This window comes from Arvicanthis niloticus, chromosome 2 (assembly GCF_011762505.2).
Source record: "Arvicanthis niloticus isolate mArvNil1 chromosome 2, mArvNil1.pat.X, whole genome shotgun sequence".
In the NCBI taxonomy this organism is placed as follows: Eukaryota; Metazoa; Chordata; class Mammalia; order Rodentia; family Muridae; genus Arvicanthis; species Arvicanthis niloticus.
Window position 1 is genome coordinate 48,474,941 of NC_047659.1, and position 18,939 is coordinate 48,493,879.

The window sequence follows — 18,939 nt, forward strand, 5'->3', positions numbered from 1 at the left end:
CGACCTGTCTCAGTCCTGCGGTCTTCCAGCAGCGTCTGGGTGCCCAAGGGCTAAGACCACTGGTCTCCCACCAGCCGCCTCAGCCTGGAGACCCCTGACCCAAGAGCTCTGCCCTGCAGAACCTCAGACTGAGATCTCCCCACGCTCGGAGTGGAGTTCTGCGACTTCTCACAGCCCGACATCTGCCCGGGGCCAAGGGGAGTGAACTCAGTCAAATTCCCGTGCTGCGGCTCCCTGAGCAGCGGTTCCAGCCGCCTGAGGCGGCAGACACGCGGGATCTACAACACAGCCCAACAGGACCCACGCCCACAAGCAGGCACCACAGCCCCACAAGGATGGCCTTGAACTCTGTGACACCCTGCTGGCCTAGAATATGAACAACTCTTGCCTCAGCAACCAGAGTGGACCACCCAGGTCTTTATCATCAGCAACGTCTCTCACTCATCCAGTAAACTGCCCACAGAACCTGATCTGGTTTCAGCAGCCCCTGTCATAGCCCTTAGCTTCTGTACTGAAAGAGAATTTCTGGTTCCCAGGAATTCAGAGGTGCAATGTTATTTTGTATGTCTCAAAATCTGTGTCATTCTCATGTCAGATGTAGTGAACTATATAAAATAATCCTCACAGCACTTTAATCCTTAAGCTCTAATGAAAGGAAGGGGAAATGCATATTCAGTGAACAAAATCTGGGAAAAGAAAACTAGCATTGGCGTGGTGGTGAATTCTTATAACTTCAGTACTTAGGACTGCAGCAGCTGAGGCCCAGCCTGGGCTTCATAATGACTCCTAGGCCAACTTGCCTATAATGTTAGATGCTATATGGTGTGGGGAGAGAAGAAGGTTTACAGAGAGTGGGTGGGAGAGAGTTGGAGGAGGAGAAAGGGGGATAAAGAAGAGAGGGAAAGAGAGACAGAGGCAGACAGACAGACAGACAGACAGACAGACACACCCAGAGAGAGAGAGAGAGAGAGAGAGAGAGAGAGAGAGAGAGAGAGAGAGAGAGAGAATATATGAATCTGAGTAGTTTGAACCTGTAAAGTTCAGTCTGTAAAGTCTTTATTACTCCTGATGGTAAATGCAGTTTGGGGACCATGAATTTGGTCTACATCACTATATAATCAATCCATAGTCACAATTTGTTCATAAAATACTTGCAAGGAAAGTTTCCCTAAGAACCCTCAAAAGGGGATGATACAGCAGATGAGGAAAAGAGATTGGCTCTGGCAAGGCCTTGATAGACTCTGCTTTAGCTTCATCATGAAGAGCTCTCCATTGCCTTCTTCATCAGCTTGCCAGTGCTGATGGGCAAAAGCCTGGTCTCCCCCATGTTTAAAATCTGAAGTAAAAACCAAGCCTGGCCGAGCAGTGGTGGCGCACGCCTTTAATCCCAGCACTTGGGAGGCAGAGGCAGGTGGATTTCTGAGTTCGAGGCCAGCCTGGTCTACAGAGTGAGTTCCAGGACAGCCATGCTTACACAGAGAAACCCTGTCTCGAAAAAATAAAACAAAAACAAACAAACAAACAAACACCAAGCCTGAAAATCATAGTGAAAGATATAAAACCACAGTGAAACTAAAGGGAGAGAAAACCACTGCCCTGGTAAGAAAAACCTCACGTGCCCAGTCCTCTCAGGAATACAGAGGTTTGGGTGAGATCACCTACTAACTCAGAAACTCTTTTCTACACACCTCCCTCCTCCCATAGGCCTGTCCTCAGCTTTCCCATACCTACTAGCCACTGGTACTCTTGACAAAAAGCAGAGAGACAATTCTTCCAGGGCAGTGAATCATCAGCTCAGTAATGACCAACAGCAAAGGCCCTTTGCATGTCTCCAAATAGAGCAGACTTGGACAAGATACAATAAAAATAAGAGTTACTGAGTGCTGAAGCTTCATAACTAACCATTTCACAAAATAATTCAAAAGTGGGGAAGTCACCAATCACCAATGATCAGAAGCAGATAGAGGCATCGCCAGAGGTTACAGTTAGTGAGTTCTTTCAGAGAAACTTTGCTTGCTCTGTATTTCTTCCTCAATGTTCTGTTTAGCATTTATCGTGTTCACAATCTCTTTTAATGCTGGATAACTACTTTAGTTCTTTTTCTGTCTTGTTTTTTATTATTTTATTTTTTCATTAATTTATCTTACTTTAGCTATTTTGAGACAGAAAAAAGAGAGAGAGGGGGGGGTAGGGTGGAGAAATGGCTCAGCAGTTAAGAGCACTGGCTGCTCTTCCAAAGGACCGGGGTTCAAATCCCAGCATCTACATGACAGCTCACAACAGTCTGTAATTCCAGTTCCAGGAATTCTGACACCCTCACAGACATACATGGAAGCAGAACACAAATGTAAATTAAAACAACAAAACCAATCAACATGTATTTGTAACCAAAAAAAAAATATAGACACTGATGTTGTAATTATATCATAAAGAGTATTGTAAAAGACAGCTTGCCTAAAAACATGGAGGAGATGATTTGGGAAAATTGTTAAGGAACATAGCAATTTGGTAGCTGGAAAATAATGTAGGCAGCAAGCAATGTGGCCCACTTACCCAAACTGTAGAGAAAATGTAATTAAGGGGGCAATGGAAACTGTTGTGGGTTTCACAAAGAAAAGAAAAAGTGGCTAGAGACTTTCCACACTGTAACCTTCTCTTGTTACAAATGTTAGCATGGAAGCATGGATACAAAGAGCGGGGAAAGGACCTCAGGTCTGTCCAGACTCCTCCTAATCACCTGCAATTTGATCCTCACAAAGGTGGAGCTAGGTCAAGTACAAGGCTGGGAAATGTTGATACTCCATCCCCTTTGATAAAAGTTGGATTAACATGCAAGTACTGAGGAAAAGACCTTCCATTAACATAAAGAGACAAATTACTGCTCAAGCAAAACTCTGCTATGGTCACATCACTACAAAAATGCCATAGGACATACATGATGTGCTGAGGAAATCTAAATCGTCACTATTATCATTTATTCTACTCAGACTTTATAAACTTCAAATTTTACTTGAGACTTTGCAACTAACCCAAGAATATAATCTTGGTCTTAAAAAAAAAATTAAATTATTGTAACTTGGTTGCATTTAAGTGACACCATCAGTGTTATTTTCAAGAGGTTTTTGTTTGTTTCTTCCTCCTCCCAGCCCCGAGTTGAGGCTCACCAAAAGAAGGTAATTGTAGTGAATGAATACATGTGAGAACCCAAGAGTCCTTAACTGCCTTCATGCAAGCCCAAAGCGAGAGAGACATGAACATCACACCTCCTGGTCCAGCTGAGCAAGCTTGGTAGTCGTCAGCTTGGAGATGATTATCTATTCCTGGTGGGAACTGACATCAGATCCACTCTCTACCCCTCCTCTGCTCTGTGAAGCACAGCACATCTTGCCAAAGGACATGTTGCTGTCTGGGGCTTCCTATCTCCTCGTGATAAGAAAAACAGGTCAAAAGAATACACTGCAGGCACAGCCGGTGCCAGGCCAAAGCTCACTGGACATCTAAGAATCCAGAGAAACGTTTTGATCTTCATTTAAAATCAAGAGCACAGCTAGAGATGGGGCGCCTTTAATCCCAGCACTTGGGAGGCTGAGGCAGATGGATCTTTGAATTCAAGGCCAGCCTGGCCTACAGAGTGAGTTCCAGGACAGCAAGAGCTACACAGAGAAACCCTGTTTTGGGTTGGTTTTTTTTTTTTGGGGGGTGGGGGGTGGGGGGGAGGCGTCCAAGAGCACAATAGACTCAGCAATTCTACTCCAAAGTGTATTTCCAAGACATTGAAACAGAAATTCAAATAAATACTTGTATAAATATATAAGTTTATTTAATATATAGTAAATATATAAATAAGTATACATAGCAGCCATACTCACAATGACAAAAAGAACCCAAATGTCCATCAATTGGTGAATGGATAAGCCAAAAATAGTAAAATAATTATAATTTGAATATGAAACTCCTCTACATGTCATGTTTTGTTCTCCCCTCCTGACCCCAGGACAGCATTTCTTTAGATAGTCTTGGCTATCCTGGAACTTTCTTGGTAGACCAGGCTACCCTCAAACTCAGAGATCCACTTGCCTGTCTTCTGAGAGGTGGGATTAAAGGTGTGCACCACCACTGCTCCAGCAGACTCACATTTTAAATGTGTAGTCATTGGTTGGTAGTGCTGTTCTGAAAACTGTGCAAACTTCAGGAAAGCATCTGAGCTGGAAGTAGGTCACTTCCATGGGGAGAAAAGTCACCTGATCTGGACACCCTACATGATAGCAGGATTCGAAAGTTTAAGGGGTTTGTAGTTTAGTGACAAGAGGTCACTGGTGACTTCCTCAGCATCTCCAATAGAATACAGAGCAGAGACCAGACGGTATAGTGAACTGTTAGGACTGGAAGAAGTAGAGGGTGCTGGTCATTCTTTCAAAAGCTGGCCATGAAGCTGGGACATGGGTGATACACTACAAGCCACACCTCACACTTAGCTGTCTGCTGGTAGGTTAACAGGAGACTAAGGTGAAAGAGAGTTGCAAAAAAAAAAAAAAAAAAAAAAAAAAAAAAAAAAAAAAAAAAAGTGATGGGCATGACAGAGCCCCTCTGAAGCTGTGGGGATGGAGGTGGGGGTGCCTGCAACCTTAGGGAAGCCATGATTCTGTAACTCTCTGCCTGCTCTTTGGGACTAATTAGGAGAGGAATTTAAACTTGTAGACTGCTTTGCTAATAGCTCTCAAGAGTCGCTGGGAAAGCTTCAAGAACAAAAGAATGACCAAAGTGGATGGGAAACCAAACATCCAGCTTTAAGTCATCTTAAGACTTCCTGCAGGCAGCAGGCAAAATCCTGCACATCTAGGTTGTCAAGAGATGCAATACCAGGAGTTAAGGGATTAAGCCCATCACTAGTCTCCAGCACATCCTACACCACTGGCCTCCTCCATACCTGCCAATGCAGTTAACTCTCCTCCTCCCTCAGCCTCTACCCTCCCATACCTTCTGCATCCTATACTTTCATTCTGAAAAACACAAAATGTCTCAGAAGCCCTTCTGAAAAGGAACCACCATACACAGGACAGGTGACACACATCTTTGGTTTGGGTGGCATCTACACCCTACTGACATTTCTACATTGCATCTGCAGTACTGTCAAAGGTAGATTCCCCTTTCCTCTTCGCCAGCTGGTTTGTGACTCTACTGCAGCTTTATATAGTTCCCAGTTTACCTTTCAGGGCTGACTCACTGATTTGCAATGAGAGTAGATTCAGATTTTGGCCAAGCAAAAAACCCCAAAAGCAATTTTTTGGGTATCGTTTCTTCCTGAATTTGGCCTATCATGTAACCCTCAAGTTCAACACCAGGGTGTAAACAAGGAAGGTCCTCTGTTTGTTCTGTGAATGTCGTACAAGTTTACTAGGTGTCCGTATGAACTGTGCCAAGCCAGCAGCCTCAGGGCTACACTTAGGCTCTCCCTGCTTGGGGACAGACATTCCAGATGCCACATCTGTGGACACTTAGCAGGGTTATGCTGTAACTCTTAAAGGATCATGTTCAAGGAGAGAGGGAAACAAAAACTACCCTTTTCCTAACTTTAAATAAAGGGATTGTACTGTTATAATGAAACAAGCACATGAAACTAGAGAAACCACACAGAATTTTGTTAAAATCAGAAGGGTAACTGTAGTCCTATCATTAGCCTCCACCCAAAACACTCAGAATAGAAATCATGAAATGGTCATCATTTTATCTTAAGTGCTGAGCATGGAACATGTGCTCAAATGTCAGATGAAGGAAAGAATGTCATTGTTTCTACAAATTCTATGAAGCCAGCTGGGCAGTGGTGACGCACGCACACTTTTAATCCCAGCACTTGGGAGGCAGACAGGCAGATTTCTGAGTTCGAGGCCAGCCTGGTCTACAGACTTGAGTTCCAGGACAGCCAGGGCTACACAGAGAAACCCTGTCTCGAAAAACCAAAAACTCTATAAATTATAGACTACTAGGATCCTGGAGCTACATGTCTAGATTCTGTCAGAACCTAAGCCAAGTCCACCCATTCCAGTGTAATCCAGTTTTGCTTGTGTTTTGGTGCACAATATATGGCAGTGCACTGGGCCCTAACAGGGGGCTAAAACCCCGAAATTGCAACTGCAGATGGCTGTGAGCTGCTGTGGGTGCTGGGAATCAAACCAAGGTCCCCTGCAAGAATAGCCAGTGCTCTAAACATCTCTTTTCCCAAAAACATTTAAAAAAAAAAGCCAAATAAATTATTCTTAATAAAAGTTAACACATAAAACAAAAATAAAATGAAAGATCACCCAGCTTTAATACTTTTAAGGGCTGGTGATGTAGCCTAATGGCAAAGTACTTGCGTAGTACACTCAAGGCTCTAAGTTTAACTATAAGTGTCACAAAATACGAAATTTTTGTTTTGAAACAGGATCTCACTGTCCAGCCCTGGCAGGCCTTGAACTCAGATCTGCCTGCCTCTGCCTCCTGGGTGCTGGGGTTAAAGCCATGTCACAACCAGCCTGAAATGTTTTAAAATACATATGCAGTGGAGATTTTAAGACTTAAAAATGTTAAACCTCACAGATGTTATAAGCAAATTACGTAATGGGTGGTAGCTTAATTTCATTTTGATTTTTACATTTGTTCAGTATGCAGTGTTTTTAAAAAAACTTTTCTGGGATATTAAAATTCACCAATTGGCTCCTAACCTTTAAGACTCAACTGTCCTTGTCTCTACTCTCTTCCCACAACCTCAACCACCAGTCTTTTTACCAAGTCTCCAACTAAGTCAATAAGCAACTCTCTGGTTGCCTGTGATACCCTCCACCTGACACCTTCTGTAGTGTCTCAGTCTCCTTGGCTGTTCGTCCAATCCCACCATCCGAGCCTATGCTCCTTTCTCAAGGTTCAGTCCTCAGGTTATAAGTAGTGTTTCAAAATTCTGGACTTGATTTATCATTTTTTCTGGGAAGGCCCATGATCAACCAGAGTAGAAATCGTGAATTTTTCTCATGGCACTTTGCAAAATGCATATGTAAATATTTGGTTATGTGTAAACATGAGCAATCTTTTTAACCTGAACACTGAAGGTGAGCCACTAACACCAAATCTGGTCCCAGAGTATAAACTAACCGGTTCCCTGGGGTCACATAAGGCTCATTACTCACTCATAGCAGTGTTTTAAGCACATTAGTTAAGCTTACATTGAAAATACTTAACCAATTTCAGAAAATTTAACTACTACTCTGCATGTCAACTTTTAAAGCCACAATTTCAAAATCCTAATTCAAATATTAAGTACATTATAATTAAATAAAAACTTTGGAAATTGAAGTTCTAGGGTCTAAACTACAATTAGAATCTGAAGGGAGTGCCTACTGCCTTTGTTTTTCCCACAAAATATTATTTGGTCTTTACAGTACTTTTGCTTCTTTTATTTGGATGGTTTTTGGGAGCCTTACGAAAATATACAATCTTTACAGGCAATTATTAAGCGTTTGCCAGGGTGCTAAAGAGATTCAGGTTATGAACACTGGCTATTCTTCGAGAAGTCCCAAGTTCAATTCACAGCAAGTACATTGTGGCTCATAACCAACTGTCTGTACTGAGATGTTTCCCTATTCTGGTGTACATGAAGGCAGGGCACTCATATATATAAAATAAATTTTATACATAAAAAAATGTTTTTAAATGTTGGTCAGGTAGATAGAGAAAAGCAGTTAAAAGCACTGAAAAGCAGCAGTTAGTATCATTGTTTTTCCAGGGGAACCCAGGTTTGATTCACAGTACCTACACTTTCTGGCCCATAACTGTAAACTCCAATCTCAGGAGAGCCAATACCCTCTTTCAGGCCTCCTTGGAATCAGGCATGCATGTGGCACACATACATGCAGGTGAAGTATCCATACACATAAAACAAAAATAGTTTGGCTGAGGGTATAGTGCTTTCCACATAAGCCGAGTTTGACCCCTAGAACCTACATGTAAAGACCCAACACAATGTCTCTGCAATCTACTGTAGCCATAGAACACTGATACCTGGATATTCTCTGTCCTGAAGAGCTTTAGTGCAAACCATTACAGAGGAACTGACGTGCAATCCCAGTACTTGGGAGGCAGAGACAGGAAAAGCAGGTCATCTTCAGCTGTGACAACTTCAAGGGCAGCCTGGGCTGTCTCAAAAAATAAAAATGAGTTCTGGGATTTCCTGATGGACAACACTGGTTAGGAACTATTCTCTTTTTACTTATTAGCGCACATGTGCATGGTTAAGTATTTTGTGCATGGATTGTCACAACATGCATGTGATAGTCAGGAGACAACACTGTGGGTTGGTTCTCTCCCTCAACCTGCACATGGGTTCCAGCCCCAGGACTGAATTCAGGTTGTCATGCCTGTGTAGCAAGCACCTTTACATAGTGAGTCATCTTACTGGTCCCAAGAATTATTTTCCATAAAATATGTGACACATTCCAACTTATCTAACATGTTTTAAATATATTAAAGCATTTTCACTATTTTGAAGGTCAAAGTTGTAAGGCAGTAGTTGACTTTGTAATATGCATACTCTCTTTTAAAGCATTAAGTGGTGTCTTTCAAGGCACACTAGACATGCAGCTCAGATTAATTGCACTTGTATATACATAAAATGTAAATTCTAGCCATTTATAAAAACTGACAAAACTATTGGAGGTATATTAAAAAACAGTCTTGTCCACTAATACACATTTCACAACTAAAAACCTGGCTTCAGATCAATTCTTCAAATACTTTTTTCTAAAATTAGGTTAGGCCAGCCGTCTAACTGGGGAACCCCTGGTCCAACATTCAAACAATATAAAAACAGAAGTACTTACAATCAGTACACCAGAAGTTAAATATTTTCACCGGCTGAGCCAAAGCTTTAAGGCCCACAAACACACTTTAAACGGCCATCAATTCAATGCATTTAGTCTCTAAAATATGCTTGGGAATTTCTGTATCAAAGTGTTTTGAAACTGTCAATTTTCAATTACCTAAAAACATCTTGGTGGCTAGAGAGACAGCTCTAGAGATTAAGAACACTGACTGCTCTTCCAGAGGTCCTGAGTTCAATTCCCGGCAACCACATGGTGGCTCACAACCACCTGTAATGGGTTCTGATGCCCTCTTCTGGTGTGTCTGAAGACAGCTACAGTGTGCTCATATAAATAAAATAAAATCTTAAAAAAAAAAAAAAATCTTGGCACTGGGAATAAGTCAGCAAAGTTCTTACCTTACCACATAAACATGAGAGGACTCAAGTCTGAGTCTCCAAAACTCACATAAAAAGTGAGGTATGGTGGTCCAGGATAGGAATCCTATCAACCACCCAGGAAGGAAGGATCCCTGAGGCTAGCTAGCCAGCCAGCCTAACCTAATTGGGGAGCCCTAGGTCCTAGCCTCTCAAAAAACCAAACACAAAACAAACAAACAAACAAACAAAAAAACCAAAAACCAACCAACCAACCAACCAACCAACCACTCTTGAGGTTAACCTGCCTGTATGCCTCACTGCCACCTCACACAACCTATCTTCATTTGGTTCAAATAAGCAACCTCTACTTATAATCTTAATAGAAAACCATTTTAAACAGTTCCCTTTTCACATTCTAAATTTAAGCCTCACTTAGAAAAATTGCCTAGAGTTGACCTATGCAGTGTTAAATTACAATTGAGTGTCAAGTTGGGCCTGGATAACAGACATGGAAGTCTCACACTGTGTACACAAGCAAAGAAATATTCTGCCTTTCCCATTCCTACTCCCCTTCCTCTATAACCATTTCAGACTCACACATATTCAAAACAACCTTCTGAATAGCTTCCACTTGCCATGATTACCACAGCTTGTCTATATTATCATTTTGAGGAGTACTTATGTAAATTCAGAACTCTTATAAATCAAAATACTTTGCAGTGCTTTCAAAAGGGAAACAAAGAGTAGTTTGCAAAACAGTGTTGATAAAACTGGTACAAATCAATGTAAGCTAAGAAATTAGACTTTTTCAAGTTATATTTTTCAAGTTTCAAGTTATATTTAATAAATTCATTTTTAAGTGAAAAATTAATTGCCAGCACCTCTATACACCTTTTTAAGTAAATATATTTATTTACAATCCCAGCATCTGAAATCAAGAATCTAAAAATAAAAGTCTAAAGAAAAATAAGCCAGACTTTCTTATCCATACCATTGCAGTATTTTAAATGCATCGGACTACAACAAACTCAAAAGAAAAAAAAATAGTGTTTTATTAACTACCACACTGTTATAATACACTTTAAACGTACAATAAGGTAGCCTTTAAATCTGAGGTGGTCTTAAAGATAACAAATGAACAGAATCAAACTTCTTGAAATGATGAACTGCTGTAGGTATAGGTACATTTAGGAAAATTGTAGAGCTCTTACAAGACCAGCAATGTAATTTTATTTTGTACATTTTTAATTGAAAATATAAACAATAATTAAAAAATAAAAAGAAAATACAGCATAATAAAAAACATACATTTCTCAATTAAATGTACTGGATACATATAAATTTTAAGGGAAGAAGCAAAAAAAGGAAAATGGTTGATATTTAAGTGCAGACTACCTAGATTAAAAAAAACTTAAAAAAATATCATAAAGCTTCTAGTTTCTATGACTAATATCCATATGGTTGGAGTATCGTCACTGTGGAAGTGATTTTGTTATGTTTGCATATGTTATACTTTATTGGTAATTTACAACGATGGCTTTTAAGGCCCTGGCAGACATATTTTTTGGAAACAAGATTAGATTTAATAGAAAAAAAAAAAAATCTCTGCTAAGACGCAATACACCTTATTATTATTTTTTGGTCCTCCAAACTTCAGGAAAAGGGATAATTCACTAGAACATTTTACCACCCAAATGCTTCAACCTACACATTTTAAACTTTTTAAAAACATCGGTTATATTGCCCAACTTCATTATTGAAAGAATATTAACAAGACATTATTTTGGCAAATTAAATCTTAAACATGGCTTTTCAACAGGATTTAAAAGGTGACTATCCCTAAAGGTCCATGTTAAAATGTAGTTTTCAAAATCTTACAAGAGTAATGCTTAAAATATTGTACAGTTAACCTAATTAAAATAATTAGCTTCAAAATGACAAATTGATAAGCTAAGTAAAGCCTACACTATGTAACATTTGCTTGGAAACTTGATTTGTCAGTTATGCATAATAAAAATTCCAGTCATCAAGAAAATTACAAAAATTTATAACATGATTTCTTTCACCCACCAACTTTTTTATCTTACAATAGATAAATACCAACAGTTTCTCATTTTTACACTAAACCACACAGGATTGATGCATTTGGTTAGACTACCATTCGCATTGTTAAATTCAATTTTCTCTTTATATAACTTGGTAAAATTTCATTTCTTCTAGATTCCAAAAGTACCTACAAAACCCATGCAAATTTTACCATTTTTAATATACTATGGAATATCATACAAAGTAAGGCATTTCAGTGTCGTGTATAACCAAGTTACTGTCAATCCAAAAATTTTTGCACATCAATAAAAAGATATCTAAGAACTTAGGAACAATATTCTTCTCACTACTGTATAAAAATAACCACAATGAATAAGTATTTGTGTAATATTTACTCCATTGTCTCATTTCCAGAAACTGTGACAAGCTGTAAAGGTATTTCAGTGTTGGTAAGGATGTCTTGATTGCTGGTGGCAGAAGTATTGACAGTTCCTATCCCTGACACAGACCCCTGTTGAATATTTGCAAGGATAAGTGTTGTTCCTCCTGCAGTAATCAAGGTATCATCTCTCCCAGCTTCCACAGATGCTAGCACTGTACTGCTAGAGTGAATGACTTTTTTATTTTGATGTGTTTTAATATGTTTGGCAAGGTGGTCACTTCTCATAAAGCGTTTTGAACATTCTGGACAAACAAACTTCTTCTCACCTGTAAAGAAAAGCAATTAAACTGCTTAGTTTTAAAAATTACACTTTTACAGATTAATATAGTCTCTCCTAAAACAAAGGGTCTATTAAAACTGTACTGGTTTCATGAGCTGCCCCTGTAAGATTTCCCTTGTAGAAATAGCTCAAAATATTTATCATTTTTATGGTTTGATAAAAACAGACTATATGATGGACAATTTAATTTTAATACTTCATGCTAAGAATCTGAACTGAACCCTGTTAAATACTTGGTAAAACCACCATCTGTGCCAGTTCTTTAAAGTCCAAACTGTATCCTTTTAAAAGACATTTATAGGTCATATTAAATCTTTGATAATTATCAATCAAATAAAAATCAGAATAGTTGTAGATTAAAGCAAGACAGACTGTGAGTATTCAATGAGATTAAATTCAAGAATGGAGATAGCTAGCTGACCTATTTCAGTTGAACATCAAGGGCAAACTAATATAGCAAAGGCTATTGTTTATTAAAAAATTCATGTCAACACGTGTCAACCCTAGCTTATTTTCCAGCTTAAAAAAATCCCCAAAAACAAAAACATACACGACACTGAACCTTAATTATGTTTAAGACCTACTATGCAAGATTATTCATTGAAGAAAAGGCAGAGCCAACCTAGCAGACTCCCTCTAAGCTATAAGCAGTTTCCTTTCGCTTCAGATTGCTTATGTGAAAGGGTGACTTGCAGGCAACTCAACTGTTCAAATTCCTCCTGATTCATACGGATTTCTATGTCAGTCCCACTTATTTAACAAGCAAAGATCATGTAAAAATGACTGTCTTCCCCATTTCACCACTACTCACTTTCAGCAATGAACCACCATTTTTCTAAGAAAGTATTTCCTAAAGTCTCTCTTGAAACACCAATCAGAAGAGATATCCCACCACACACTATCAGGAAATGCTACACATATTACAACCCTAACCTAAGCCACTGTGTTTATTGAGCACTCAATATCAAAGTTTTAAGAGGCACGATCTTATAGGTTCAAGTTCTCTAATTAATCTATACTCAATCGGGTGATAAATAACTCACACTTATTCACTTATTCAATCAGACTTTCCTTCTCCATATACATGATTTTTTTTTCACAACCTACTAAGGGAATACCATTGGGGAAAATTCTGTTAGGAGCCATTTTAGGGTCTACACCCCAATCTTTCAATGTTGCTAGAACTTTCTCTCATACATTGAGCATATTCAGCACAAATGTAACAGAAAATCTTGCTACTGGTATATTCTTGTTAGTTAATCTTCATCTTCTATCTTTCTAACAGCAAGAAACAGAACTAAAACAAGCAGAGGATGTACATATGACCTCATGCTCCGAGGTCATCTTATATGATGTTTAAAGGCAATTAACAGTTGTGAAGCAGAGACAACTTATTTGCTTAACCTAATAGAAAACTGAAAGGAGTCTAAATGGATCAGACTTCAAAATCCATGTTGTTCCCTTGGCCATGCTCCTTCTAAAGCCCTTCCTCAGTGTCAATTCTCAATTTCTGAACACTGCATATATAGAGAGACTGATAGACACTTTGATCATTTAATATTTAGAAAAAAAAAAAAAAAACCCTCATTGTATGTTAGGCTTCAGTTTGAGTCAGTCCTGTACCCATCTCATACAAACACCATGTGATACTGTAAAAAAAAGAAAAACGTGACGAGTCTCAATAAAATGCCTTTTATTTACCTCACATACTCAGCAGAAAAGATGAAATGTCAGATTTAGCATAAGATTCTATTTGCTAGCATAAGAGACAACGGCAAATAATGTGAAATTTGTCAACTGACAGTACAATTATGTTTTTAAAGACATTCAACAGTCAATGAAAACTAACCCAAGCCGGGCAGTGGTGGCGCACGCCTTTAATCCCAGCACTTGGGAGGCAGAGGCAGGAGGATTTCTGAGTTCGAGGCCAGCCTGGTCTACAGAGTGAGTTCCAGGACAGCCAGGGCTACACAGAGAAACCCTGTCTCGAAAAACCAAAAAAAAAAAAAAAAAAAAACAAAAAAAAAAAAAAAAAAAAAAAAAAAGAAAGCTAACCCAACTTTACATAAACTAAAAAAACTATTTCACAAGAAAATCTATACTGGTTTGTTCTTTAAATTTTAGTTACTGAGAGTGAATTTTTGATATAATTAATCCCATTTTAAAGATTTGATCCAGTAGGGTATGCTGAAAAAACCTTTAGTATGTTCTATAGCCTATACTTCCTTTTGTCTGTTAAAACTATTGGAGACTAGGGATGTAACTCAGTGTTCTTATAGTATACACACGAGTTCAATCCCTAACAAAAAAAGGAGGAATCTTTGGAAAGAGGAGAAAACATAAAAATATTAGTAACCTGTATGTGTTCTTCTGTGCCTCTGCAATTCATCACTCCGTGTAAATCTTTTACCACAGAACATCCAGTTACAAATAAAAGGGCGCTCCCCAGAATGCCAACGCAGATGTGCTCTCAGATGTGAAGTTTTCCCATAGACTTTACCACATCCTGGTATATGACAAATGTGTTGCTTCTTTTTCCCAAGATTGGTACCTCTAAAAAACACACAGAATAATATACATTTACATCAAAGTATTTAAAAACATTTATGTCATATAGCTTCTTCAATTTCAAACAGAAAATATTATCACCAACATATCAGAAACCAAAACCATTTTAAGTCTATTTAAGTGAAAATTAATGGTTTTTAAATGTACAAATTTAATGTATGAATTTTATCCCAGAACTGACTGTTGTCTGATATTGCTATATTCAATAATATAACTAAAATGACACTTCATACACAAAGAACGCACAATAAAGCTAGTAACTATCCCATTAGACTCGTTCGCAAATACTATGCACAGAACCAATTCAATTAATAGTATAGGAAACTAGTTTTATTCAGTCATGATATCAGATATCATTTTTATAATTTATTATCCAAAGAATAGTGTACAAAAACTTGTCACAGGTACAATTAGAAGGTAGATAGACAGCTTAAGCAGGTTTTAAATTAACATGACTTAAGAACATAAGTACTTGAACAGTCACACCCTGACATACACTGATTTGGAGATCCACATTTTTAATGATTAGCTAAAGCTAAGTCAACTTTCCTAGTATCCCACACAACAAATACAAATCAAAATTATCTTTACTGTTAAAATCTCCCCCCAAAAACCATAAAGGCACCCAAAATTATTCACAAGATATATAACAAACTATCATTTTCTCCACAGTGCAAAATTGTACATTACACTTAAGTATTTGATACAAAGGACAGTTTGGGAGATGTTCTTAGATGAGTGAACAGAGGCATCTTAGTCTAAGCAAGAAGAAACTTTTTCGAATCCAGAAACTGTATTTCAATAGCATTAAATACTACAAAAACATTTCTTGAAAACAAAAATTAGATTGTTACTAAATTATCCTTTTTAAAGCATGACTTTTTGGACATAATTATGAAAACTACACCAAACAAACTTTACAGTGTTTCTCTAAGATTTAAACAAAAAGAAAAAGAAAAAAGAAAAAAAGGTACTTTCAACCCCTCCCCCAACTCCCCTCCTCCCTCAACTCAGTCTAAGTGTAGCCTGTAAACCTTTCACAACTACTAAATCCTCCTGTATACAATATACCTATCGTTTTTCAAACTTCACTGGAAAATGCATAGTCCCCCACATTTATATTTTAATGTACTCACACTCAGTAGCATGTGAAATTGCCATAGGACAAACAGTGCTAAACGGTGCAGTGCTGGCTGTTAGGTGCCATAGGTGTTCTGAACAGGGAGGCATCAATGTGGGCTCCAGTAGTTAGAGAAGGCTTCGTGGAGGAGGTGGGTAGGATTTAGATAGAAAGGAGGGAAGGCATTCCAGGCAGAGGAATAGCATAAGTAAAGACAAGGAGGAATCATGCTGTTGTCTCAAGGGCACGGATGTCAAAATCTAACACATTCTAGTTCCTGCTCCAGTCCACCCCCAATTTCTAAGTCTCTTTAAAGAGCTGAGCTGAGAAAAAGTTTTGTTCTGCCTGATTTTCAATGCTCAAGTCTTTCCATGAGTTAGCTTTTTAAATTTTGCTTTACTCTTAAGTAGACCTAAGAGAAAGAACAATGTCTTTATTGGTATAAGTATTGCGTTCACCATAGCAATTTCACAGGAAACCCAACTCAATTCACTCATGACTTCACATCCCTCTGCTAATAAGGCTACCACTTGGGTGAAATAGTATGATTTTATAAACTCAAAAGTGTAATTTCACAAGCTTAGCAAAATTTAGCCTGTGAGCACCAACAAAATACAAGGCTGACAACTGAACAGCAACAAACATGGGTTCTTAAAGGACTGAGAAAAACAATAGGTAACTTGTTTTTTTCTGTTGAATTGTATGCCAAACAAAGAACAGTCATTAAAAATGGGTAATACATCTAAGAAAAAAAAAAATCAAGTTGCATACTACTGTACCACAATTTAAGGTAAATGTTTACCTTGCTGTACTTAGTACTTAAGGACATCTGACCCCAGGGAAGACCTAGATAGACCATTATGTGTTCACAACCTATCCTATGAAGCAAGGTAAAGAGGTCTTCAAGTGTAATCATGTTTCTATCCTGAACTCATTGTCCATTATATAACCCCATGTAATTAGCAATTTTAAATTTCCGTTTCTGACTGCCTAAATTTGTGCCCCAATAATTCAATGACAACACAGAATTAATCCAAATTCTGGACAGAGTTAAGGAAAGTTTTAAGAACTACAGCCTGTTTGGCTTATGGTGGCAGAAACACAAACTGAAAAATGCTGACAAAACAAACTTTGCAAAAATAATTTAATGAATTGATGCTTAATTCATGCAAAACCCATGTACCAATAATGCCTTTAGATCATTTTTTCATTACAATTGTTTCTTCAACTAGAGTCTAAAGAGTGGTTCTGCTATATAAAGACTGGCTAACTGAACAATTTTAATTTTTTTTATTTAAACCTATTTTTTTATTTTCTACGAATGAGTCTTTTTCCTATATGTAAGTCACTACAAGTGCGCAGTGACCACAGAGGCCAGAAAAAAGGAAATTGGACTCCCTGGGATTCCACTTACATATGTTTGTAAGCTGTCATACGGGTGTTAAGAACAAACCTGGGTCCTTAGCAAAGAGTCAATACTCTTAATTACTGAGACATCTCTCCAGCCCCTGAAATATTTTCTTTTAGAGCTTGCTCAAAAAAAGTAAACAAAATAGTTTTCTAAAGATGAAATTAGTTTTCTAAAAATATTATCTTACCCATTTATGCATATATTGAGAAAATGGTTAAGGAAAAAAAGGCCAATATTCTAGTCTTTAAAAACAAAAATCTTAAATTGTAGGATGTTCTAGACTATGTTAATGCTTCTAATAATTAGCTGCAAGTAGGCCTAATGCATTAATACTTACTGAATTCTGTTAAGTCAACTACAAGAACCTTGATTTTTTAATTACTTAGAATTAGTACACTACTAAGTCAATGAAGAAACAAAAATACATTCTATGAAAAGATTTACTTTCTACGATTTCTGGCATAGGTAATTTTTAGCCTCTAAAAAGCTCATTTGTTTTGTTGTTTAAGAATGTTTGTTACTTATAAGTGAGTGCCTTCACTCATTCACATAATGAGCTCCGCAGGCCACCAACACAAAGAGCCATGTACAAAGAACTGAGAAAATACACTTGTACATGTGACAGTTCACATAAATTAACAGTTCCACAAGACAATCAATTCACAAAATAAAGTTTAAAAATTAAATACTAGAAATGCTCAACCTCACCAAGCAATAAAACACACACTAAAATAAAAGTTATTCTTGTCTATCAAACTTTAAAAGTTTTTTTCTTTTTTTTTTTTTAAAAAAGTAAAAAGTAAGAAATGGTTACAGGTGATAACTAAGACACTGCTAGTGTTAAGGAGAAAGCAGGACAGCTATTTAGCAGACAATTCCTTTTGACCCAACAATTCTATTTTTGTCAACATACACTAATGAGACAATCAGACAGATGTTCAAGAACATATGTGTGAGGATTATGACAAAGCCCAAAGGAGAAAGTTATTATTTATCCACATACAATATAATATAATAGATTAAAAAAATGACACAGATCAGACTTAAAAGTACGGCCACAAAAATTTACAAGAGACATAAACAGTGAGAATAGGATGATTCTACTTTAAAATAAATGTAATAGTGCACAAAAAATATTATGGTGGTTAAACCTTGAGGTCGTATGTTATTTGTGGGGCTTTTTTGTGTTGTTTTCTGAATTTGGGGAATATGTTAGTTTAAAAATGTTTAACTTTAAAAAGTGAAGCAAGGCCAAGCATTGACCACCAATTAGATTTGATAAATAATACATCTTGAAAGAGCCTCTAAAAAGAGTAAATTTCAGAAAAGTTACTACCTATCCAGAATTCAACATTCAGTATAAATATCTAAAGGTCAGGTTCAGAAGCAGACCCTAAGTTAGCAACAAAATATAAAGGTTAAAATTTGGGAGTATATTAATGGGTATAAAATCCAGTTGTATGATGCTTTACATTTCTTTTTCCTTCCCACTCTGCTACCTCAAATTAGTGGCACTTCTATTTCACTGACTGCACAATGACCTGTGTGTGTGATACAGATGTGCCACTATAGTTTTCAAATGTTAGCAGCTATCAGTCCCCTCCCCTTTTTGTGGTTCTTAGGCCTGAAAGTATCTCTGTCCTAGTCATTATTGTTGCAAACAAACTGATCAAAGTACAAATCAATCAAGATCAACCAGAGAGCTGAAAGATAATCAAGTTTATAGCCATGAGCATCCATATACAGTAATACTGTTCAGCACATTTTGAATACTTAAATTAGTACATAGGAGAAAGGTATTGTAGCCTTTCACAATAATGACTGGAGATTTGGTTAGCACAACTTTATGATTCTGTCTTTGCTT

At 37.6% G+C, this 18,939-nt stretch overlaps 1 protein-coding gene across 2 annotated transcripts in view; it reads right to left on the reverse strand.

The window, feature by feature from the left end:
- Positions 1-10,236: 10,236 nt before the first annotated feature.
- Sp3 (Sp3 transcription factor) overlaps positions 10,237-18,939 on the reverse strand; it is a 45,839-nt gene continuing 37,136 nt past the window's right edge. For both annotated transcript variants that reach the window (XM_034494290.2, XM_034494289.2), the window contains 2 exons: positions 14,333-14,529; positions 10,237-11,962 (listed from right to left, as the gene is read on the reverse strand). In XM_034494290.2, the coding sequence (XP_034350181.1) occupies positions 11,646-11,962; positions 14,333-14,529 (514 nt within the window). In that variant the 3' untranslated portion in view covers positions 10,237-11,645. The remainder of the gene's footprint in view (positions 11,963-14,332; positions 14,530-18,939) is intronic.